This window comes from Haliotis rufescens, unplaced genomic scaffold (genome assembly GCF_023055435.1).
Source record: "Haliotis rufescens isolate VD_foot unplaced genomic scaffold, xgHalRufe1.0.p SCAF_10, whole genome shotgun sequence".
NCBI classification, from domain to species: Eukaryota; Metazoa; Mollusca; class Gastropoda; order Lepetellida; family Haliotidae; genus Haliotis; species Haliotis rufescens.
This window is the reverse complement of record NW_025963780.1, coordinates 19054507-19080436: the sequence shown is the minus strand read 5'-3', so window position 1 is coordinate 19080436 and position 25930 is coordinate 19054507. Positions and strand designations below refer to the sequence as shown.

At 41.8% G+C, this 25930-nt stretch overlaps 1 protein-coding gene across 6 annotated transcripts in view; it reads right to left on the bottom strand.

The window, feature by feature from the left end:
* LOC124143101 (5'-AMP-activated protein kinase subunit gamma-1-like) overlaps nt 1-25930 on the bottom strand; it is a 404245-nt gene that overhangs the window by 171216 nt on the left and 207099 nt on the right. The window contains exon 1 of one of the 6 annotated variants that reach the window (XM_048387895.1): nt 10808-12211. The exons of 4 other annotated variants lie outside the window; for them this stretch is intronic. In XM_048387895.1, coding sequence (XP_048243852.1) covers nt 10808-10903 — 96 coding nt within the window. In that variant the 5' untranslated portion in view covers nt 10904-12211. Of the gene's footprint in view, nt 1-687; nt 829-10807; nt 12212-25930 lie in introns of those variants that run through there. One more of the 6 variants, XM_048387910.1, reaches the window with a different exon arrangement.

Genomic DNA, 25930 nt, shown 5'->3' with positions numbered 1-25930 from the left:
CTGGCTTATATGAACCTGACCTCTCTCACATGAATGTCTCACTAAGCATCACAACAGCCCACTTAAAGATACATAGGACACAACCACATCATTTATTGTCATTAGCATTACAACACATAAACATATTCTATGACTGCCCCAACTGTTGGTGTATACAAGCATACACTAATCGAAAGAAGTTAAAGAACACACGATTCTTTCATGACATGATAGATTAACTATAGTCAAATAAAAAAATCACAATCACTAGAGATATTTTATGACACACAATCAAATCACAACACAAATGTAACAGCTCTAGTTCTTTACACACTATTTATTTATCCCTACTTAAAATAATAAACATTTCAACACTTGTCAACTTCGCCACCTGAACGTCCTCAATACGTGTTCCTATCACCACACCATGTGCAGCCTCCACAAGCACATGCCAACATCACTAACTGCAACACAACAACAATAATGGACTTGGTTGTAACAAGCACGTGCTCCAACATCTCTACATTCAGCATCAATGAGTTCGACCAAGACGCTGTATCAATATCACCAGACAATGACCAAACTCAACCTTATCATGGTCGACTGATCGGAGAACAAAAGAAATCAGTTGATTCATGTGCCCTCTCATCCAAATATGGAGCGAGGCCATGTGCCTGCCATGTCGGCTTGGCGATGGCGAGTACTCACCATGTTACAGCTGATGGAGGTGGTACTCTTACAGTACACAATATATCCAGTACACCTACACACATCCAACAACCAAAGTCTGGCCAACTGGAGGCAGACGACCCAATTACTGAGAAACTTCCCGCTTGTCGTGAGAGCAGCCTGTGTCTGAACTGTGTTGCTTCAACACACATGCATTCAGCACACACAAAGGTCACTGAGTGCACTTTTTGTGTACTCTTACAGCATAGCCAGGCCATACTTCATTCACGGTCTGAAACACTTTGTATACACAAACACACAGATTAACCAGAGAGATTCTATTTTCATATTTTTATGTCATATCTAAGTGTTTAAGTCACCGTCTCCCTTCATTGTTGTGTTTGAAATTAAGAGGGGTCTTCCACAGTCTTTAAACCTATAGGATCTTCAGCTTGTAACATTAGGATCAGGTTAGACTTTGAAAGAAACAAATAACTCCATTAAAATTGAAAAGGAGCCCCAGTGAGGTGGGAGATTCTGAGAACCTGAGAAAAATCTAGACTTGCTTCACCTAGGGCCTTCATCTTGGGCTTTGCATTACAGAAAGGGCTGGGAGAAAGGGAAAATAATATGGTTCAGGGACTGTAATACAGACTAGGATTAGGTGTGTGTGTGTGTGTGAGACAGACTAGGATTAGGTGTGTGTATGTGAGACAGACTAGGATTAGGTGTGTGTGTGTGTGAGACAGACTAGGATTAGGTGCGTGTGTGTGTGAGACAGACTAGGATTAGGTGTGTGTGTGTGTGTGTGTGTGTGTGTGTGTGTGTGTGTGTGTGTGTGTGTGTGTGTGTGTGTGTGTGTGTGTGTGTGTGTGAGACAGACTAGGATTAGGTGTGTGTGTGTGTGTGTGACAGACTAGGATTAGGTGTGTGTGTGTGAGACAGACTAGGATTAGGTGTGTGTGTGTGAGACAGACTAGGATTAGGTGTGTGTGTGTGTGTGTGTGAGACAGACTAGGATTAGGTGCGTGTGTGTGTGTGTGAGACAGACTAGGATTAGGTGAGTGTGTGTGTGTGAGACAGACTAGGATTAGGTGTGTGTGTGTGAGACAGACTAGGATTAGGTGCGTGTGTGTGTGTGAGACAGACTAGGATTAGGTGCATGTGTGTGAGACAGACTAAGATTAGGTGTGTGTGTGAAACAGACTAGGATTAGGTGTGTGTGTGTGTGTGTGTGAGACAGACTAGGATTAGGTGCGTTTGTGTGAGACAGACTAGGATTAGGTGCGTGTGTGTGTGTGAGACAGACTAGGATTAGGTGCATGTGTGTGAGACAGACTAAGATTAGGTGTGTGTGTGAAACAGACTAGGATTAGGTGTGTGTGTGAGACAGACTAGGATTAGGTGTGTGTGTGTGAGACAGACTAGGATCAGGTGTGTGTGTTAGACAGACTAGGATTAGGTGTGTGTGTGAGACAAACTAGGATTGCGTGTGTGTGTGAGACAGACTAGGATCAGGTGTGTGTGTGACAGACTAGGATTGCGTGAGTGTGTGAGACAGACTAGGATCAGGTGTGTGTGTGACAGACTAGGATTGCGTGTGTGTGTGAGACAGACTAGGATCAGGTGTGTGTGTGACAGACTAGGATTGCGTGTGTGTGTGAGACAGACTAGGATTAGGTGTGTGTGCGTGTGAGACAGACTAGGATTAGGTGTGTGTGTGTGTGAGACAGACTAGGATTAGGTGTGTGTGTGTGTGTGTGTGTGTGTGTGTGTGTGTGTGTGTGTGTGTGTGTGTGTGTGTGTGACAGACTAGGATTAGGTGTGTGTGTGTGTGAGACAGACTAGGATTAGGTGTGTGTGTGTGTGAGACAGACTAGGATTAGGTGCGTGTGTGTGTGAGACAGACTAGGATTAGGTGCGTGTGTGTGTGTGTGACAGACTAGGATTAGGTGTGTGTGTGTGTGTGAGACAGACTAGGATTAGGTGTGTGTGTGTGTGAGACAGACTAGGATTAGGTGTGTGTGTGTGTGTGAGACAGACTAGGATTAGGTGCGTGTGTGTGTGAGACAGACTAGGATTAGGTGTGTGTGTGTGTGTGAGACAGACTAGGACTAGGTGCGTGTCTGTGTGAGACAGACTAGGATTAGGTGTGTGTGTGAGACAGACTAGGATTAGGTGTGTGTGTGTGTGTGTGTGAGACAGACTAGGATTAGGTGCGTGTGTGTGTGAGACAGACTAGGATTAGGTGTGTGTGTGTGTGTGTGTGAGACAGACTAGGATTAGGTGCGTGTGTGTGTGAGACAGACTAGGATTAGGTGCGTGTGTGTGTGTGAGACAGACTAGGATTAGGTGTTTGTGTGTGTGTGAGACAGACTAGGATTAGGTGCGTGTGTGTGTGAGACAGACTAGGATTAGGTGTGTGTGTGTGTGAGACAGACTAGGATTAGGTGCGTGTGTGTGTGAGACAGACTAGGATTTGCGTGTGTGTGTGAGACAGACTCAGGATTGACACACAGCCTATCAAAACAGAAGTAATCACCACAATCTTGAGAAACACATGGCCAATCCTTACTGTGCAATACACTGACTTTTGAGTGTTAGTATCTGTAGTAAGGAGGGGGCAATAAACAAATACGCACATTTGCCCTTTTCTGTATCAACACCTCATCCACGTTTACTGAAAGTGCCTGTGTTTATCACAGTTTGCAAAAAATATGTAGGGGTCATTGTCAGCAAGGGTACTACAGATATGTACCCCAGGCTATATAAAACCAAAAGTTGTTAAAAAGTGGTACTTGATGTTACCCTGCCTGTCATACGGCTTTATGGGGATAAAACAAGGAGGACTGGTCGGCTCGATGTCAGTATATGGTGTCTGGGCTAATACAAGCAGCCACATATCATGAGGCACACACGTGCATGCACATCGTTATATACGCGCAACAATCTTGAACATGACGCTAAACCATATCTCACCTCACCGCTCCCACTGGGAGATGTCCCTACAACATACCTATCTCTACGTGGGATATAAGAAATGAAAATGAAATATTTTAATCAACATTACATCATTTCAGAACTCTTCCCCCCCAACATACACACACAACCGACCTTGGTGTGCCCCTTCTCTGTGCACCCCCCTCCCCCAGCTTTCCCCTTCAGCTGCTACTGTTTCACACTTGGACACTGGGGCACAACGACCTGCCTCACTTTTCCAAGCACTGAAAGCCATGATCTCCCTAACAAACACATGGCAGTCATCTAACATTCATCTTTTCATTACTAAACTACTCAACCATAATAACTCAATCAACAACTACAAATGCATAGTTTTCAAAAGACACTTTTCAAACAGACACGTATGTTGAACTCAAGTCTAACCAACTTAAGATTTTTTTTTCTTTCTCAAACTCAAAGAGTTTGCATGTTAGTGGTGATAAATCTACAGCTGCAGTACTAACCCAATGAAACTGTCATAATTCCCACATGACAACTATCAGTCTGCACATTGCTGGAGTGAGTGAGCAAGTGAGTATGGTTTTACGCCGCTTTTAGCAATATTCCAGCACCAGAAATGGGCTTCACACATTGTACCCACGTCGGGAATCGAACCCGGGTCTTCTGCGTGACGAGCGAATGCTTTAACCACAAGGCTACCCGACCGCCCCGCACATTGCTGGAAGACAATATACCATAATAAGAAGAATTGTACAGCTCATCGTCCACACATATAGTCATGTTTTGTTTGCTTGTTTGTTTGTTTGTTTGTTTGTTGTTTAACGCCACACTTAGCAAAATACCAACTATATGACGGCGGTCTATTTAATCAAGTCTGGACCAGACAATCCAGTGTTAGACATCATGAGCATCAATCCACGCAATTGGGATACGATGACATGCATCAACCAAGTCAGCAAGCCTGACCACCCAATCCCATTAGTCGCCTCTTACGGCAAGCATGGTTTCATGAAGATCAATTCTAACCCGGAATCTTCATGAGAGATATAGCAAGTAGTGTGCTCAGTGCATTAGTCATGTGCAGTGGTGGTGATCGATGGCTTGCCAACCAGTCAGAAAGCTGCAATACCACATGTGTGTGAGAGATATTAAAAAAACAATTTCTTTCTGGATGTATGAGTGAGTGTGTTGATCTAACACCGCTTTGAACAGTATTCCAGTTATATCATGGCGTGTCAGCTTGATGTGGGAGGGAACTCTGAAATGATGCAGGTATCAGACATTTACCACTTTGGGGAAACCAGCATGGTGCTGACAAACCTAGGATACAATCAGGGCAAATAGGGATTCAAACCCATTATCATAGGTTTCTGGCATGTCAAAGGGATGCAACTCTGCACAGTGCATGTATAAAGCACCCAGAGGATCAATGTTTCATGTGACACATGTACTGTACAACCATAAACAAATACTGGCCAATAAGAAGAATTAATAACAAGCTGTCAACATTTCTCAAAGTAACACCATGTTGATCAATAGCGGAAGTATTTCCGTGATCAAACACTGCTAATTCAGAAATTCTCCTACAAATTATGGAACAAAAGCTATTCCATATGGCACTGAAGAAAATCTTCCAATTTTACAGATTATCTTGTAACTAGAAATGTAAGATTTTGTCCATATTTGTTCAGGCTATTGACAGAGTGTGACAAAAATTGTCAACACCCCATCACGATTCTGACAGTGTCCTGTCAGACTGAGGGGAGACGGCGCCGTCAACACTCACAGACACAACAAGGATGTGACACGCACATGTTTCTGGACAGTCTACACTCAGTCACAACAAGGAGGCGCCATGTAAGTCCGAATAAACATGAATGCTGTTTAACAATTTGTGATACCATCATGATTTTGAAAAATACTCAGCTCTGAGGTTTCAAATTACAATGACAACCTCTGATGTTTTGACAACTGCTGCATCACTGTGGAAGGTAAAACTTATAGGAATGTATTGTTATCTTAATTATTGTTGTTTGTTTGTTGTCTGATGCTGTACTCAGTAATTTCCAGCAATGTAAATAACCAAGTTTGGACCAGACAAACCAGTCATCGGTATTTATAATGAGCACCAATCCACGCAATCAGAGTACAATGCAATTGGGATGTCATGCATCAACCAGGTCAAGGAGTCTGATCACCTGATGTGTCAGTTAAGTTGCTTCTTTCCACCAGCATAGGCTGAAGGAGACCAATTCTAAAGGAAGTTGCAAACAAAGATTACGCCATTTGAGACAGAGGCCATTTTCCAGGTGTGGATATAAGCACTTGAGCGATCTGTGGTCTCTTCAAAAGTCACACTGGGGCTGAATAATGATCAAAACATCACGGCTAGGTATATAAGTTCCTCCCTCTCCTAGGCATACACAGGGCCTGTATGCTGTGAAGTGAGATGTCTGTACATTGTAAGTCAGCTAATGAAATAAGGCCATGTATAAATCATGAAATGAGTCCAAAACTCTGTATGAACCCTACCATCGCCTCACATGGCACCCGTGAAGATCAGGGTAGAGAACAGGTCTTCAGCAACCCATGCTTGATGTAAGAGGCGACTAACAGGATCCGGTGGTCAGGCTCGCTGACTTAGTTGAGACATGTCATCATATCCCAATTGCGTAGATCGATGCTCATGTTGTAAATCACTGGATTGTCTGGTCCAGACTTGAATATTTACAGACTGCTGTGATAAAGCTGGAATATTTCTGAGTGCAGCATTAACCAACCAACCAACCAACCCACCAACCAATCAACCTGGAGGCAACGCGTAGAGCCGACACCACAGGACTATACATCTATGACACATGTTTCACACGATATAAAGCAATAAACATTATCTGATGTAAACTGAGCTCTCATTGGCCTAGCATTCACTGGTTTCCCTCTCACTTGAACAAGGCCATCGCTTGATTGGTTGGTTAAAAATAGTGACAACACCACAAAGCAGGTGTATGTATTCCTGAGATGGAGGAACATATAGTGTAGACAAAACCATGAAGTATTGATGAAGGGGCTGTGTAACCCACTTACCACTATAGAGGTCACTTGACACCTAGGACTCCCAACTAGCAGATTAGTCTGGTAATTTAATAGAAATAAGTTTGCTCTCCAAACCCTTTTAGCCCATACATAAAGGACCTACAAATTGAATTTTCATCTTGCCTTTAATGAAAGTCAATGAATTTAACCTTAATTCATAAATCTAACCGATGTTCAAACTCTGTTGACTGATGACTTGATAGGCGGGTTCAGACCGAGAAAAGCAGTGAATGTGCATCACTAATCTGTTTCTCTGAACAGGCAGGGCAAGACTGCCTTGGTCTAGTGGTAGAGTGTCCGGCCGGAGAGCTGTGGTTCGATCTCTGGCCTCGTCGTACCAAAAGACGTTAAAAAAGATGGTACTTGTTGTTACCCTCCCCTGCGCATTAAGGAGACAAAACAAGGACTACTTGGCTCGGAGTCTGTATACTGTGTCTGAGTGGCGTATTCATGTTAAACTGCTGCAAAGTATCTCAGCAGGCTAGCACTATAACATCGCCATTAATCTGGATGGGTACAAGCAGAAATGCATGCATGCCCCCACACACATGTATGCATGTTGCTATATAAAATGCGATGTTAAACCCCATTTGACCTCATCACCCACACAGGGCGGTGACCGTCTGCTGGTTCACCCCAGACCAGGCTTTGGTTGGTGTGGGTACAGTACCAGAAAGAATAAACAACATTCTTCTTGTGAGGAAAACTATCCACAAGTGCCAGCTTTGAACAAACAAACTGCAACCTCAGGGCCTTTTTCTTAACTGATCTTAACTTTATGAGCCACTTCAGAGTTCGCATTGTAAAATTTGGCTTTGGCAAATGTGATGATTCTCTGTTCTCTAAACAGAAAAAGTCACTAATTATTTTGACCATTATTCTACAAGTACTGAAGAATAGTGAGTGTGTGAGAGAATGTATTACTCTCTGCGCCATCATGCCTAATATTTGATTCAGACCTTGTGAAAGTTTAATCAGTCTGTGACATTAGCCACTTGTCTGAAACACAAATCTAGTAAAAGCCTGCCCCATCTTGTAAGCTCACTAATAATAGTCTATATAATAACACTAAATTCTACTGAAAATGATGCTAAGAGCCTTATTCAGGTAAGCAGACCCAAACGTTTTTGTCACAGACAGTTAAATAGTTTTTTTATTGTTTTTTTATAGGCATTACTTTGAGGTTGATGGATGACAAAGTAGACACAATTTATGGATAACAACTTCTTTAATACTGGTATTCTTCAATACAGAATTAAAGAAGTTGTTATCCATAAATTGTGTCAACTTAGTTAAATAGTATTTCAGTTATATCATGATTTGTCTTCCACATTTACCTTTTTGGTGAAAGCCATGAGCATACTCAGATGGTGCTGACAAATCTCAGGTCAAACTGAGGGCAACTCTAAGATTGAAACATTTGATCACTGAATCCTTGCACACCTAAGAGACACAACTCTGCACAAGAATTGTTGTGTTTTTGACAACTGTGCCAACAGAACCCCCAATTCTCATCAAGTCTTCTTTAACATTCGACCCCTTCACACAGATGCCTCCTGCACATATGCCTCCATGCTTCTACAATCTTGGTCAATAAGAGTGCAATGGATGGCAGAGCAACACAACCAAATAAATTTAACAATAATGGAGGGGTGTTGGATTTTTATTAGAAACAGGATATTTTTTAGTCACTGGGATTTTTGTTAGACAAGATATTTTTCAGTCATGAGATTTCAGAAGTGAAAGGATATTTTTTTGTTTTGGTCACTACTTCTATGAAAGGATACATTTTTTGTATCTTCACAATCAATTTGTTTTCAGGACATCAAAGAAATAATTCATTTTTGAGGGAAAAACCTGCTGACAAATTCTTCTTTTCCTGTTTTTTTTATAGAAAAAAATATTATATTTCACAAAAACCAGCAATCTGTAAGTTATTGAGTCTGGATCTGGCAAACCAGACACTGTAAGCATGAGCTACAATCCCATCATCGAGGCACAATGACATGCAACCACCAAATACACTGACCATGACCATTCCATCCCCATTTGGCCAGCTAAGTTTCAGAGCACCAACTGCACATGTTAGTCAGCTCAATAACAAACAGGAAGTACTGAGAACTATTCTGACCCACAATCCCAATAGGGTGTTGCACATACCAGCATCAGGTACTGAGGACTATTCTGACCCACAATCCCAATAGGGTGTTGCACATACAAGCATCAAGTACTGAGGACTATTCTTACCCACAATCCCAATAGGGTGTTGCACATACCAGCATCAAGTACTGAGAACTATTCTGACCCACAATCCCAATAGAGTGTTGCACATACCAGCATCAAGTACTGAGAACTATTCTGACCCACAATCCTAATAGAGTGTTGCACATACAAGCATCAAGTACTGAGAACTATTCTGACCCAGGATCCCAATAGAGTGTTGCACATACCAGCATAAAGTACTGGGGACAATCCTGACCCACAATCCCAATAGGACGTTGCACAAAACAGCATCAGGTACTGAGAACTATTCTGACCCAGGATCCCAATAGGGTGTTCCACATACCAGCATCAGGTACTGAGAACTATTCAGACCCACAATCCCAATAGAGTGTTGCACATACAAGTACTGAGAACTATTCTGACCCACAATCCCAATAGGGTGTTGCACATACCAGCATCAAGTACTGAGGACTATTCTTACCCACAATCCCAATAGAGTGTTGCACATACCAGCATCAGGCACTGAGGACTATTCTGACCCACAATCCCAATAGGGTGTTGCACATACCAGCATCAAGTACTGAGAACTATTCTGACCCACAATCCCAATAGAGTGTTGCACATACCAGCATCAAGTACTGAGAACTATTCTGACCCACAATCCCAATAGAGTGTTGCACATACCAGCATCAAGTACTGAGAACTATTCTGACCCACAATCCTAATAGAGTGTTGCACATACCAGCATCAAGTACTGAGAACTATTCTGACCCACAATCCCAATAGAGTGTTGCACATACAAGCATCAAGTACTGAGAACTATTCTGACCCACAATCCCAATAGAGTGTTGCACAAAACAGCATCAGGTACTGAGAACTATTCTGACCCAGGATCCCAATAGGGTGTTCCACATACCAGCATCAGGTACTGAGAACTATTCAGACCCACAATCCCAATAGAGTGTTGCACATACAAGTACTGAGAACTATTCTGACCCACAATCCCAATAGGGTGTTGCACATACAAGCATCAAGTACTGAGAACTATTCCGACCCAGAATCCCATAGAGTGTTGCACATACAAGTACTAAGAACTATTCTGACCCACAATCCCAATAGAGTGTTGCACATACAAGCATCAAGTACTGAGGACTATTCTGACCCACAATCCCAATAGGGTGTTTCACATACAAGCATCAAGTACTGAGGACTATTCTGACCCACAATCCCAATAGGGTGTTGCACATACAAGCATCAAGTACTGAAAACTATTCTGACCCACAATCCCAATAGGGTGTTGCACATACAAGCATCAAGTACTGAGAACTATTCCGACCCAGAATCCCATAGAGTGTTGCACATACAAGTACTAAGAACTATTCTGACCCACAATCCCAATAGAGTGTTGCACATACAAGCATCAAGTACTGAGGACTATTCTGACCCACAATCCCAATAGGGTGTTTCACATACAAGCATCAAGTACTGAGGACTATTCTGACCCACAATCCCAATAGGGTGTTGCACATACAAGCATCAAGTACTGAGGACTATTCTGACCCACAATCCCAATAGAGTGTTGCACATACAAGCATCAAGTACTGAGGACTATTCTGACCTACAATCCCAATAGGGTGTTGCACATACAAGCATCAAGTACTGAGGACTATTCTGACCCACAATCCCAATAGGGTGTTGCACATACCAGCATCAAGTACTGAGGACTATTCTGACCCACAATCCCAATAGGGTGTTGCACATACCAGCATCAAGTACTGAGGAGGACTATTCTTACCCACAATCCCAATAGGGTATTGCACATACAAGCATCAAGTACTGAGAACTATTCTAACCCACAATCCCAATAGGGTGTTGCACATACCAGGACTCTGTCCTCTGGGACATCCTGGGAAATCCAGATCCTGTGTCCCAGCTTAAACTTGACTCCCATGACACCCGGGGGGCTTCGAAGATTCATCACAAGGTACTCCGATCTCCCTCACTTTACAGGCAATCCACGAAACACGCTGTGATCAGGTCGGCAAGATGAAGAACTAGCCACTGTGGTGGATTATCCAAGATTATTTTGATTGGAATGTCTTATACACATTCAAGCTTCCTCTGCACGGGGACAGTTGTTAGTTTATAGAACTACAATCCCATTGGCAAAACATTTTCAACAGTACACAGAAAGTTTCCATGTGGAAATGTGTCAAGAACCAAGTTCAACCCCTCCACAAAGCGTCACAAACCAAATCACAGAATCCTCAAAAATCCAGGTAAAGTCATCTCAAGAACTGCCAGAAACATCAAGGACATAAGCACAGTCCACAATGTCCTCAAATCCTTGTGTCCATCAGTTGCAGTCAATTGAAATCTGGTCAGAGCGCATGCCACATTTACTGTGAATCACAAATGTTATGCAGTTAGCGCCACACTTCTATCAGTCAGAGCTACCAATGGTTTTTCGTGGTACTTCCCAGGCTGGTCTTCCTGTTGTTCCCTGTGTGTAGGTCTAGAAGTACCTCCGCTCAATGGCTCATGTATGCAGTAACTCAATTTGTCTTGAACTTTGACTGAGGTAAGTCGGCAGCTGATAAGTTGGTTATCTACAGCCTGCTGTCAGAGATGATACTTCAACAGACTTCTGACACCTAACATTGTCTGTGCATTAGCTTCACTACACAACTGGCACATGGAGAGATGCTCACTAACAGACTATGATGCGAGATGTATAGCAGCCAGGATACGTCTACTCTTGATGAAATACCTCAAACTTCAATCCTGTATAAGTAACTGCAAACTGGACACAACACCGATCCGTTCAGTCCTCCCTTCAGCCTTCTCCTTTACACAGTCAAAAGCTAATGTGTGACATCACACCAGGACGATGAGTGTATATGGGACAAGTTTCAGATAAACAACCCCACTGCAACCCATTGTGACAAATGCATACAACCAGTTGGCAAATCGTGTCATGGCAACTAATCGGGTCACATAAAACACCCACTTTACCTGTTTATGTTGTTACACAGATATGCATGCTCGACTGGTCTCACAAACAGGGGCAAAACTTGGTCACATGAACGTTTGTCATAATAATCCACGAATCACCTCATCTCTCAATACATCCTCATCAACAACACAATACTCCATCAAAAACTGTCAGAGTTGTTGTCATAATACACACACATCCTTCCATCCAGACAACAGCTCACTTCCATGATCATAAATCCATTTTAGGAGGTGAGCTTATCAATACGTAACCATCCATTCAGTAGTGCCTGTTTTCAGACCCATTAAAGTGCCAGGTACATGTGCTGTTATCGGTACAGATACACTCTGAGTGAACCACAACAACCTCATGTCATTGCAATCTTCTACTTAAGTCTTCCAAACTGGTTACAGCCATCTCTTGTCGGTGTAGCTCTTGTTAAACTTGGAGTCAATTACAGGACAATTTACCACCAAAGTTCAATGGCTACTAGGAGAAGGGAAGCGCTGAGGAAACTCCTTGTGTTGCTAATAAGGAGGTCCTAACACTCATTATAGACTACTTACACCACATAAACCAGCACAAGCTGGCAAACGTTGACTGAGGCCGTTCAGGAAATGATCCACAAGTCAGACATCCATGAGACAGGGTACGATATAGCCCATGGATCGAGGCTGGAAGCAAGCTCACATACATGAGTGAGTGAGTGAGTGAGTGAGTGAGTGAGTGAGTGAGTGAGTGAGTGAGTGAGTGTATGCTGTTCAGGGAAAATTCCAGCAATATTATGCTGAGACACCAGAAACGACCTTCACACATTGAAACCATGTGGAGAATCAAACCTGAGCCTCTAGTGTGATGAGCAAACTACTTAACCACCCCTGTATACATTTGAGCATGGCGAAGCAGCTGGTGGATGACAGCATGAACAACGGTCCACTCTGTCGAGCATGATAATACATAATCATCCAGATGACACACTTTAACTTCACCATCCTTGACAACCATACAGGGATTCGAACCCAGGCCTACAAATGCTTTAAACACTAGACTACCCAACAGACCAAAGGTAAAAGAAAGACCTTTCTTTGTTCTAAGTCACCACTCCATCATCAACCCAACATTGTTCTAGGAGATAATGGCAATACAAATAACAACATGGGATTGCCAGAATTCTGTGATCCCGGGTTGGACTCCTAGATTCCCCCTGATTTTTGGTTTGTCAGCACCATGTCCGGGCAAGTCGGGGAAACCCCCAAGACCTGCATCCCTTTGCTCTTACACTGAGCCGCCATGCTGTCATGTACCAGAAATACTGTTCCAAGCTGTTCACTCACACAAGCTCGCACCCCCCTGGTGTACAATTTCACATTAAGTAACTATACAGAATGAAGGCAAAATCTAAAATCCAGGAGCAGTTTAAATACCATGACATTCACAAACCCTGGCAAATCAGAATATTGAGGCTCAATGACAGGATTATGTCAACAAAACTCTACCTGGAGAACTTGGTCACTCCTCCTGGGGCCATGCTCCTTCCTCCAGCAGTCTGCCATCAAGGACTTCATCTTCAACAGGTGCCCTGTGCAGCCTGTGTTCCTTGATCAACAGGAACCCCGCAGCCTGTGTTCCTTGATGAACAGGAGCCCCACAGCCTGTGTTCCTTGATGGACAGGAACCCCACAGCCTGTGTTCCTTGATCAGCCTATGTTCCTTGAACAACAGGAACCCTGCAGCCTGTGTTCCTTGGCTTTAACAGGTACCCCGTGCAGCCCGGGCCACAGGATTTCAACAAGTGTCTTGTGCAGCCTCTGCTCCTTGACTTCAACAGGTGCTTTGTGCAGCCTGTGCAACTGGACATTTACATGTGCCCTGTGCTCCTTGTCAAGAACAGGTGCCCTTCACTCACTGTCCTCCTTAACTTCAACAGGTGCCCTGTGCTCCTTGTCGTGAACACCAGCCCTGTACTCACTGTCCTCCTTAACTTCAACAGGTGCCCTGTGGTGCTTGTCGTGAACACCAGCCCTGTACTCACTGTCCTCCTTAACTTCAACAGGTGCCCTGTGCTCCTTGTCGTGAACACCAGCCCTGTACTCACTGTCCTCCTTAACTTCAACAGGTGCCCTGTGCTCCTTGTTGTGAACACCAGCCCTGTACTCACTGTGCTTCTTAACTTCAACAGGTGCCCTGTGCTCCTTGTCAAGAACAGGTGCCCTGTGCTCCTTGTCAAGAACAGGTGCCCTGCACTCACTTTGCACCTTAACTTCAACAGGTGCCCTGTGCTCCTTGTCGTGAACACCAGCCCTGTACTCACTGTCCTCCTTAACTTCAACAGGTGCCCTGTGCTCCTTGTCGTGAACACCAGCCCTGTACTCACTGTCCTCCTTAACTTCAAGAGGTGCCCTGTGCTCCTTGTCGTGAACACCAGCCCTGTTCTCACTGTGCTCCTTACTTCAACAGGTGCCCTGTGCTCCTTGTTGTGAACACCAGCCCTATACTCACTGTGCTCCTTAACTTCAACAGGTGCCCTGTGCTCCTTGTCGTGAACACCAGCCCTGCTCTCACTGTGCTCCGTAACTTAATTCAACAATTGCCCTGTACACCCTGTCCTACTGACTTCAACAGGTAGCCAGCCTCCTCACTACTGCCACATACCCTAAAACATCCCTATAATAATCCTCAACTTTCTGTCCAACACTCATCCCCAGCATAGCACTGTGACTATGGCAAATGACCATGCTGTAAGAAGGCCGGGATATTGATCGGGGGGGACACCTCACAGAATGGTTACAAGCAATGGGCGCAAACAGGACACCAAGATACTGACACTGTTTCAAACAACCAATAACGTCACTGCTTAGCAAGGCAAAGGTCTTCATTATGGGCCTGTTTTTTAACCTCTCTTGGCAAGTGTGAAATATAGGATTGGTGTAAAAACAAATTTGTAGCTGTAAAAGAGACTTGTCACTAACTTAAAGACACATCTGTGGAGGTGTAAGCAGCCAACGCTGGCAGTAAAGGTTACGCTGAACAGCCTTCGGAGGTGGTTAATCATGTTAAAGTAACTCCACAAGAACTATGGCCCTTAATTATCATGGACCTAGCTTCTCACATCATACGGAAATAAATATGTGGCAGATAATGCTGAATTTTGTTTTTGTGGTTCCGCCAAAAAAATGTTTGGCTCTGCCTTTCAGAGAAATATATGTATGTCTTGAAGCCGTTCTTCCCCACCTCCTGAATATTACAAGGTAAGTCCAAAAACATGTCTGACTGAACTCATCCAGAATTATGGCGCTGAATTATCTTTTAGTAAGCCTTTTTATCATGTTGGTGGTGTGAGCTTGATACAAAATGGACGTGCCCAGACGGCCCATATTGATCAGACATAATTACAGTCTTGCTGACCCTCTAATTGCAGGGTGAGGCAATGGTAAATGCAATATTCCACACAACTGTACATCACTGCTTGTTACCTCATCGACTCTTAGCACTCCTGGCATATATGTGTACGTAATAGGTTGTTGGTCTACACTTGTGTGGTAACAGAAGGGAAAGAGGCTAATTTGCCAGCGCAGGCCCATTTTTCGTATGCTGCGAATGGATGACAAAAAGCAGAGCATTTATGGTCCTCGGTATAAAATCAAAAGAAATTGTGGACAACGTGAAGTTTCTTTGCGAAGTTGAATTGCTCCCACCACAATTAACACCAGCAGAACAGTTTGTCAAAAATTGACTGCTGAAACAAACTTTTTTCTATAGATATTTACAAATGCAATCACTTGTTTGTTTGTTTGTTTGTTTGTTTGCTTGTTTGTTTGCTTGTTTGTTGTTCAATGTTGCACTCTTATGCCAGCTTAGGTCTTAGACATCTTAAACTGGTGAAACCCACAAACACAGGTATTGTGCTGACAAACCTAGAAACAGAATCCGCAATCGGATTCAAACCCATGACTATAGGTTCTAGCCAAAGGGACTTAACTTTAACCTCAAATTCCCACTCCTAAGACGACTGAGCCACCGCTGCACCACTGGGCAGAGATGGTTTAACTTCAATAACCTTCATTTTGATCCCATATATGGACATCACTGTGATACGTACAGCAAGAAAATCATTACAATCACTTCAAGAAGATCCAGGAAAACAAACAGCCATTCCTTGAACCTTTCACTCCAACCTTCCCTCCTGAAATGTTCAATGTGAAAGACAGAGACTGTCATAGTTAAGAGTTCCTCACACCAGCATTACTCCAAACAGGTGCTTCCTTAGTCTGTCGTAAAGACCCTGATGCAAATATATCAAATACAGCCCATGCAAGTCTATAATGTTTGGCAAGTCTAGAATCTCTCGGGTCCTTTTTATTATATTTTTATTAAGATAATTTAACTGTTTTTTTTTCTGTACATTTCAGAGACTAGATATTAGTCTATAGAGCTACCTGTCAATTTCTTTCCCAAAACGGGAACCTCCTGATGATTTACAAGTCCAAGACAGCCCCCTGCAGCACCCAGCTATCCTTCAGTTACTGGTCACAAGTCTTCAGTCTGGCTCCATAGTGTAGGCGCCGACATTAATCTCTGAGGCTTTGCCAGATGACGACATACATGACATACAAATGTGTTAATCGCAGTTCTACAGATTGGACTGACACATTTGGCAATATTTCGCAACATCACTGTATATATCTAATTCATCAATTATGCTTACCGGTGTCCAGTTTATGAGAAAAAAAATGTTTTTGTTTAGATCGTGATAAACTGCAGATGTTGTGATGCATCCATATTTCCTGAATCGGTTTTACGACTACAATACAATCACTATCTGGTGAGCCCACTTCCCCCCAATGGTACAGCTGATGGAGGCAGAATGGTTCCATGTCATACATCGACATCCATTGGGTGAGTGAGTAAGTATGGTTTTACACCACATTCAGCAATATTCCAGCAACACCACAGCCTGGGCATACCAGGAATGGACTTCACACATTTTCCTCATGTTGTGTACTGAACCTAAGTCTACGGTGTGACAAGCTAACACTTTGACCACCAGGCTAATCCACGCAATCAGAGTACAATGCAATGCTGTGAACCGAGTGGGACCACCTGATCCATTCAGCTGCCCATTTCATTGTTTGTTTGTTTGTTTGTTGCATAACTCCACACTCAGGAATATTCAAGCTATATGATGGCGGTCTGTAAATAATCGAGTCTGGACCAGACAATCCAGTGATTGACACATCCACACAACTGGAATTCAATGACATGCATCAACCAAGTCAGCAAGCCTGACCACCTGATCCCGTATGTCGCCTATTACGACAAGCAAAGTCGCCTAACAAGCTATGGGGAACTACTAAGTACCTGCATTGAGTAAAGAATATGAAAACCTGAGCCTTGGATCTAACGTGATATATATGAATTGTTCTTGCAGAATTTCAATAAAATCACATCTTTTACTCCTATACGATATACTTCTCTGTGCAAAGATCTGAGGACTTCCCAAGAAGGTTGAGTCACGTGAACAGCCAATCAGCATCAAGGCTTCTAAATTTAAATTTACAGTACGAGCAGCAAATCTTTGCATACATTAAAAGGGTAAAGTTCAAGCCTCTGTCCATTGAGTGTTCTCTGTGAAATATTCCGATAAATTGAACCATGCATAAGCAATCGAATGTCCGAAAATATGTGTTGTGTGCAGCAACTATGTTTGGATGTGTGTTTTTTTCATTAAGACAAGGAGCTAGTTAGTGACAGTACGCTGTACAGATGTGAATGTACTGTCAACTGGCACATTCATTTCTGTCATACACAGGTACCACCATCGGCAGCTTCTATCTTGTCAGTTCAGGATAACAAACATTACCTGTCACAATCAGCACCAAGGTCATACTGGAGGTCATAATGGAGGTCAAACCAGGTCACACAAACTCTTGTACTTACCTGAAATACAGAACAAAGACACTTTAACTTTACATTTGAATGAAAACACACGCAGGATTGAAATAATAAATTGAATTTATAGAAATACATGACACACTTTACACAATATACGGTAGGTCAATAAACCACACAAACACAGAGATTCCGATAAGCTGCATATTTGGGTAAAATATGCACAATAAATCAGAATAATTGTTGCTTGTGTTCAAATATCCATATATAACACCCACACCCACACCCACACACACACACACACACACACACACCGACTCGACTCCAATATATTTAATAGTTCAAAGCATCGAAAAAGCATCCAATCACTGAAATCAAACTTTGCACTGCACCACTTCTATTAGTATAGAAAGTGTTCCCAAAATTTGAAATGAATCCATGTTGTAGTTCTCCAGTTATACGCCACACAAATGTTTAAAGTTAAAACATACTAAGTAAAAAAAAGAAAGAAAAATAGCCATATCTTTTAAGAAACATTAAAATCAAACTTTGCACAGCACATCTCCTATCGCTATAAAAGTGTTTACAAGCTTGAAAAGAATCTATTCAGTAGTTTTCAAGTTACAGGTCGCACAATGAACTGTCCTCAGAAGGAAGTACAGATGGCTTTAAGGTCAGGGGTGTAATAAACACTGTGGGTAATTTCCCAGTGTGGCTTCCAGGTAGCTCACCTGTCTGTGTTTATAGATGTTTACTGACGGACTGAACGCAGGCATCATATATACATAGACTCTACTGCAGTGAATAATGCAAAAAACACTACTACGTCTCGCTTATTTTAACTGAGACATGGATTAATGTTGAGTGATCATGCAGTATGTGACACACTTGGGTCATCTCAAGCACAGATGCAAATTAGATGTCAATTCTAACAGCGTCGAAGCAGAATTATATTTGAAAAATATAGGTTGAAAAATACCAAAAAGAGTGGACCCCAGGGAGTTAAAATATATTAAAAATTGAAAGAAAACTATCAAAACATAAGTGATTGAAAACATGAGTTTATACTCAACAGATAAAAAACTAACCTGGAACTCTGCATAACACATGCATGATCTTCAGAATGAGTGAATGAGTTGGGTTTAACGCCGCTTTTAACAGTATTCAAGTTATATCAAGGCATGTCAGCTTAATGTGTGAGGAAAGCCCGAAGTGATGCAGGTCTCAGACGTTTACCACTTCGGTGAAACCCACGAGCACGGGTGTGGTGCTGACAAACCTAGAAACATAATCGGGGCGAACTGGGATTCGAACCCACAATCATAGGTTTCTGGCATGCCCAAGGGATGCAACTCTACACAGCAAATCGCGGCGCCTTAGACGACTGGGCCAACCGTGCCCCCTCTTCAGAATGAAGGAAATATTCTTATACCAAGAAGCTACCCCCAGATATTCTCAGAAACTTCAACATATCTGACAAGTTATATAAATATAAAGTAATCAGAAAGGCAGAACTTTGTATATTACCAGTTAATTTGTACATATTGAACCGTTTTAAGAGCCACCGTTTCCGTTTTGAGATCAACCATGACTTATTAGTTATACTCAGTTATGATACATTTTTTTGTTTATGTATTCATTCCCTAGCAACTAAGGTTTATTCATGATGTCAATAGCAGTATTCTAGAGGTACGTATTTCTACCAAAAAGTTCTGTTGGGTATATAGTTGTAAGGAATCATGTACCTGAGGTACATTCTTGTAGTAGCCCTGCCGCTAGCCTTGCACCAAGGCTGTACTGTATGATGCAAGGGTGTAGAGTATTTTATCCTCATAATAGCCAAGTCTAGATCATAAAGCAGGACACTTATGCCAGACTTATATAAGGACAACTTATTATTATTATTTATATCATCAAGAAATTATGATTTATACTCATAAGTATTCTTAAGAGACTTGTGCAAGTCTACCATGCCACCAACAGTGTCTGTAAAATCAGCATTACATTCGTGACACCACAGTGAGATGGATATGACAAGTCGCAGGCTCCCATGCATCTGTCATCCCCATCCCATCATTGACGAGGAAGAGGAAACCCCTGAGGGACTTAATGCCTCCTTCAGCAGCTACTCCTGGACAGTATTGCACTAGAAGTGCCACAAATCTCAGTCAAGGACTGCTCTCAGACAGTTGGGATTACCAAACATCAATCATGTTTTATTGTAAATATATGCTAATCTGGTTCTGCACATCCACAACTTCCAACCACCATTGTGATACTCTCCACATAATCAGAAGAGCTGTTGAGTGTTGTGTAATACAGAACTGTAATTCAACAGCTGTGTCCATATACCATCATGCAGAGCATCTCATTTGCAATTTGAGCTTCATACATAGGGAATTGGTTTGTAGCAACCCATGCTTGCCGTAAAAGTGGCTATGCTTGTCGTAACAGGCAACTAACGGGATCGGGTAGTCAGGCTTGCTGATTTGATGCATGTCATCTATCCCAATTGTGTAGATCGATGCTCATGATGTCAATAACTGGATTGTCTGGTCCAGACTTAATTATTATCAGACCGCCATCATATTGCTGGAATATTGCTGAGTGCGGCGTTAAACAACAAACAAACAAACAAACAAACAACATAGGGATTCACAATGAGTATCAAGACCAGTACATTATGCCATCTCCAGCAGCAGCAGCAGGTGTCTGGCACACTGTACTTCATCACCACACAGAAGTATTTTAAAAATATAAGAACGAAAACAAAATGTTATTGACTGCAAATATGTCTCCTATGTTAGTCGGGAAACTTGTACATAAATCCTCAAAAACAGATTTACAACCACTGATGCAGCAGAATATAGGGAGAGTTTTTCCTCCAATAGATTTTCCCTGACATGAAAATAACCAAGCCATTATTCTTCCAGTTTGGTTTTCTCAACAGCATCATCAGCTTACAATCTTTCTGGACCTTCGGTCTAGGATCCTGGTTAAAAATTGCCCTGTTTCCTTCAAACCTGTGAGGTTTACAATTACCTCCCATGCAGCAACCTACGCTGGTCAAAAGAGGCGATGAAATGGATCATAGCATCCCACAGTGACAGCAAAGTATCTAAAAACTGTCAGAGATCATGTTGAGAGAGTGAGAATAGTTTTCAGCCGTTTATACCAATATTCCAGCAAAAACATTGCAGGTGAACCGTGAGTGAGTGAGTGAGTGAGTGAGTGAGTGAGTATGGTTTTACACCGCTTTTAGCAATATTCCAGCAATATCACGGCGGGGGACACTAGAAATGGGCTTCACACATTGTACCCATGTGGGAATCAAACCCGGGTCTTCGGCGTGACGAGTGAACGCTTTAACCACTGGGCTACCCAACCGCCCCAGGTGAACCTAGAACTGGGCTTCACACATTGTACCGATGTAGGAAATTGAACCCAAGCCCCCTTTAACCACTCTTCTACCCCATATGTACAGAGAGAGTGCTACGCAATAGAACTTTTGTATTTGCCAATGTTGAAAAACATTACGTGTTTGTGGGAGGTACTGAGGATTCAATGCCTGGACATTTTACCGTATTAACATGACACCTTCAGTTCAAAATAAAATTTCTGGGCATCAAATTCTCAGTAACACCTGCAAACATCAACTATTTACCTCCTAATTAGCCACACTGGCAAGAGATCGTTGATGACAGCTTTCCACAACACCACCTGCTGCCAACTCTTCAACAATACACAGCCTACTATCGTGTCATTCTTACCACAAAATATCCAAATATGCAGTGCCAATCTACTCATTTCATTCTGATACATAACTCACATTTGTATTTCACCGTTTTAATAACAATTTTATCCTGGTGAGAAGCGACCATAGTTCACAGTATTCATATTATTACAGATGTTACATAATTGGAAAAACATATTATTTTACACAACATGAATCTTATGATGAACTATTTCATGCCATGAAAGCTGGATGTACATATTTTGCATAATGTGAATACTTTTTTCATGCCATTAACTCTGTAAATGATTTCAAATAGGGGAATGATTAGAAAAAAATAGGACTACATATTTCTATGAAATTATTGTACAAAGGATGTTAGAGCAATAATCTGTGTTCCGAGATTTACGAAAAATTACAAAAATTTAAAATATCTCCATGTTCGTTTGTCGTCTAAAATTCAGCAAATAACTTGAACGATATTGGCCTGGTAAATAAATAAGATTGAGTCTGGACCAGACAAACAAAGTGATTGATATTATTAGCAGCACCCTACACCATCAAGGTACAATAACACACAACCAAGTCACCAAGTCTGACCACCCTATCAATTGAGCGGCGACTCACAATGCACACGTGAAGATCATGCTTGCAAGAGGCGACTAACGGTATCAGGTGGTCAGGCTCACTGACTTGGTTGATGCATGTCATTGTGTGGATCCATGCTCATGATGTCAATCACTGGACAGTGTGGTCCTGACTCAGTCTGTGGTCATATAGCTGGAATATTGCCGAGTGCTGCACTAAACAACAGACAAAACAAACAAACTGCTTACAAAATGCAAAAGTTGCTGGGGCACAACTCTAATCCAGGATTCCCACTGGCATTGACGTTTGTCAAGGCTCCTTGTTATAAAACATTCATTTGAGGGTCTCTTGACTCAAACATAACAGCAGCAGACATCAAAGAGCCCAGGAACTCCTTAATTTGTTTGCTTCTTTGTTGTTTAACGCGGGAAATCAGCAATATTTCAGATATATGACAGCAGTCTGTGAATAATTGAATCTGGACCAGACAATCCAGTGAATGATATCTTGAGCATCGATCCACACAATTGGGATACAATGACATGCAGCAACCAAGTCAGCAAGCCTGACCACCCGATCCCGTTAATCGCCTCATACAAAAAGCATAGTTGCCACTTACAAGCATGGCTTGCTGCATATTCTAACCTGGATCTTCACGAGTCCCTGACTTCTTAACACTGACATCAGGATGTAAATTAAAATATTCATACACTGAAATAATATTTCCTTCTGTCACATAACTATTCTCCACCAAGATTGATGATGTAATCAGCAGGCAGTGGTACACTCATTTCCTGTCAGCCTGCATTTCATTTATTTTGATTTCGTTGGATAAGTCTAGCCTTACTCCAAGTCTGTATTAAAGGAAAATCCAATATTCCAGCTATTATATCTTGTAATTAACAAGTCTAGATGGGATGGCAGTTCTTAGGATGCCAGTCTTTATAAAAAGTATACAATTTAAAAAAATTGAATTGTTTTAATTGAATAAAAACTATGAGAATTCTATGAGAATAATATGCAAGTCTAGAAACGTCTTTTAAGAAGCCATACATTCAGGTCAAGGCCTGATTTCCAGAGGATCATTTACAAAAAGTGTATTACTAAGATCATTTGCAACAAGTCCATTACTAAGTCCCCATTAACAAGAGTTGATGACTCCGCCTAAGACAAATGCGATATCAATGAATATATCTATTACAAATGACAGTTGATCAGCCCAGCTGCAAGATTGGACTACACAGAAACGCCATCAGTCAAAAACATAATCAAGGCAATCACACTGCCGTGACTTCCGCCAGTAACAAGATGGAGACTGTCACGAAGGATCAGTCAGACTCTGCGATGATAAACACTTGCACCATGTTCCACACAATACAGTCTCCCAGTTGGTGCACAATGACCATGACTAGGGGTGTTGATGTATATCGTGATATCAATGTATCAATACAGTTTTAGTATTGATATAGTATCGATATAAATTTGTGACACTGATACAAAATTTATAATTCACTGCCACACAAATGTTTAGATCATGGACAACAAGTAGGCAAACATTCAATTTTCAACATTTAATGGACCAGTCGAGTTAATATTGAGCATTAAGTTGATTAATTGCAGGTCTAGACAGGAAATCTTTATCCCTACATATACAGAATAACTTATGTTGTTATCAATGAACATATCTTGCTACTTTTGAGTCGATATATATCAATACTAAACTGTGTCCCTGCTCTTTTTCAAATTCTTGGTGACCCCTCTGTGGTCTATATAGCTAGTGGATAGAGTGTCTGCCTCACAGGAGAGCTGTAAGCTGGTGGTTTGATCCCCAGCCACATCATACCAAAACATGTTAAAAGATGGTACTTGTTGTTACCCTGCCTGATGTTCAGCATAAAGGGATAAAACAAGGAGTGGTCAGTTTGGAGTCGGTACACTGTGTCTGAGTGGGGTATTCATGTTAAACTGCAGCAGTGGTCATGCACTACAAAACTGGCATTTGTCCAGATCAGTACAAGCAGCCACACACAGGGTTATAAAGGGTTTGGCTACATGTTACCCTTATAAGAATTAAAACAGTGCAGCTCACCTCCCCTCAAAATCCTGGACCTAGACTAACATCTAGTCTCTGATATGAACATATTTTACAGAAAAAAGAGTTGTTAAATTATCTTAATTAAAATATTCTAAAAAAGAGCCCAGAGACTCTCTTCTGCAGTAATCAGAGCTCCAGATAAGCTTTTGGTGTTGAGGGTATTTTACCCATGCATTGTAAAATCATTGGGTATCAGTAATTCTATCTGGGTATTCAAATTTCTGTTACCCACTAGGTTTTACACATGTGGGTATTTAAGTTAAATATTTAAAAACACTATTCATCTAGTCCCTGCAAACTGGTGTCGTGTGGGTTCGAGAGCTTTATAGGACTCAAAAATACCACGATACTTCCACAAGAAAGTGTGATGGCAAATGATCGTGATGTAACTGTCATCGTGGAGTTTGGCAAGGTTGACGGAATGCCCATTTATAATTTCAAAATAAGTTGCTGATTTGCTATTTGAATACGCAGGGTTACTTCACAATATTTTGATGATACCCACAAGTTTTATTTTTGTAGATTATCTGTAATGTTCGTTGCGTATGTGATATGCTTTGATTTTATTTTACTGCGTATTTCTGCATTTCCAATGTGTATTTTACACAGATACGCAGCTTATCTGGAGCTCTGAGTAATCTAGACTTGCCCGTTATTATAGACTTCAGGGTCTGTATGGCAGACTATCCTGGACCCCTCTGCTAAAGAAGAGAGTGTTGCCTACCTTATGCTGCTGACAGAGCTGAGTGATCAGCAGTTGTATCAGCTGGGGCTACAACATCAGTTATGCTGATGTCACACTTGAAATTCACATCAGCAATTATTCAGGCTAATTATGTAGCGCATGATATCCTGGTTCAAGCCCAAGGCTGAAACAGTCTCAGCAACCCAGTTTGAAGCAGTCGGGTCACACAAAGTAGTGGTCGACAGCAAGAGCACCAATGCATGTTGTCAGAGAATGATATGATCACTGAGATTGAACATCCAATACCCAGACAAGCCTGAGGTACTGGGACCTTAGTACTGCCCCATGACTGTGGAATTTATATATCATTATTTTTTTTACTAAAAGCCTAGGTAAGTCCAGATCAAACTAAACCAAGTCTAGTTTCCTTGATTCCACATATGAAAACAACAGAAGAGGAAAGGTTCTTTCAAAGAAAAAAGATTATGATTATCATAAAGACATGTTTTCATTAACTAAACGTTAGTCTACTGGGACCTATGTTTACCTAGAATGCTCAAATAGGTATTCTCATGTGTATTCAATAACTATTATTAACCGGGATATTTCTAAGTAATTGTTCACAGACAAGCATAAAGTCAAAGGATCATTCTCATAACCCAAATGTCAAATATTAAAGATTCAGAGTTTCAAAGGGGCATGGGTGGCACAGTTGTATAAGGTGCTGCAATTCGCTGTGCAGAACCTATGGTCATTGGTTCAAATCCCATTTTGCCCCAGTTAAATTTCTAGGTTTGTCAGCACCATACCTGTGCCCGTGGGTTTCACCAAAGAGATAAACATCTAAGACCTGCATCACTTCGGGATTTCTTCCCACATTAATCTGACACGCTGTGATATAACTGAAATACTGTTGAACCCAACTCACTCACTCAAATTCCAGATTCTATAGGAGATGATCTCAAGGATCCCCTTTATTTTGAATGCTGCAAATATTAACAGTTGTACGTATGTAAAACA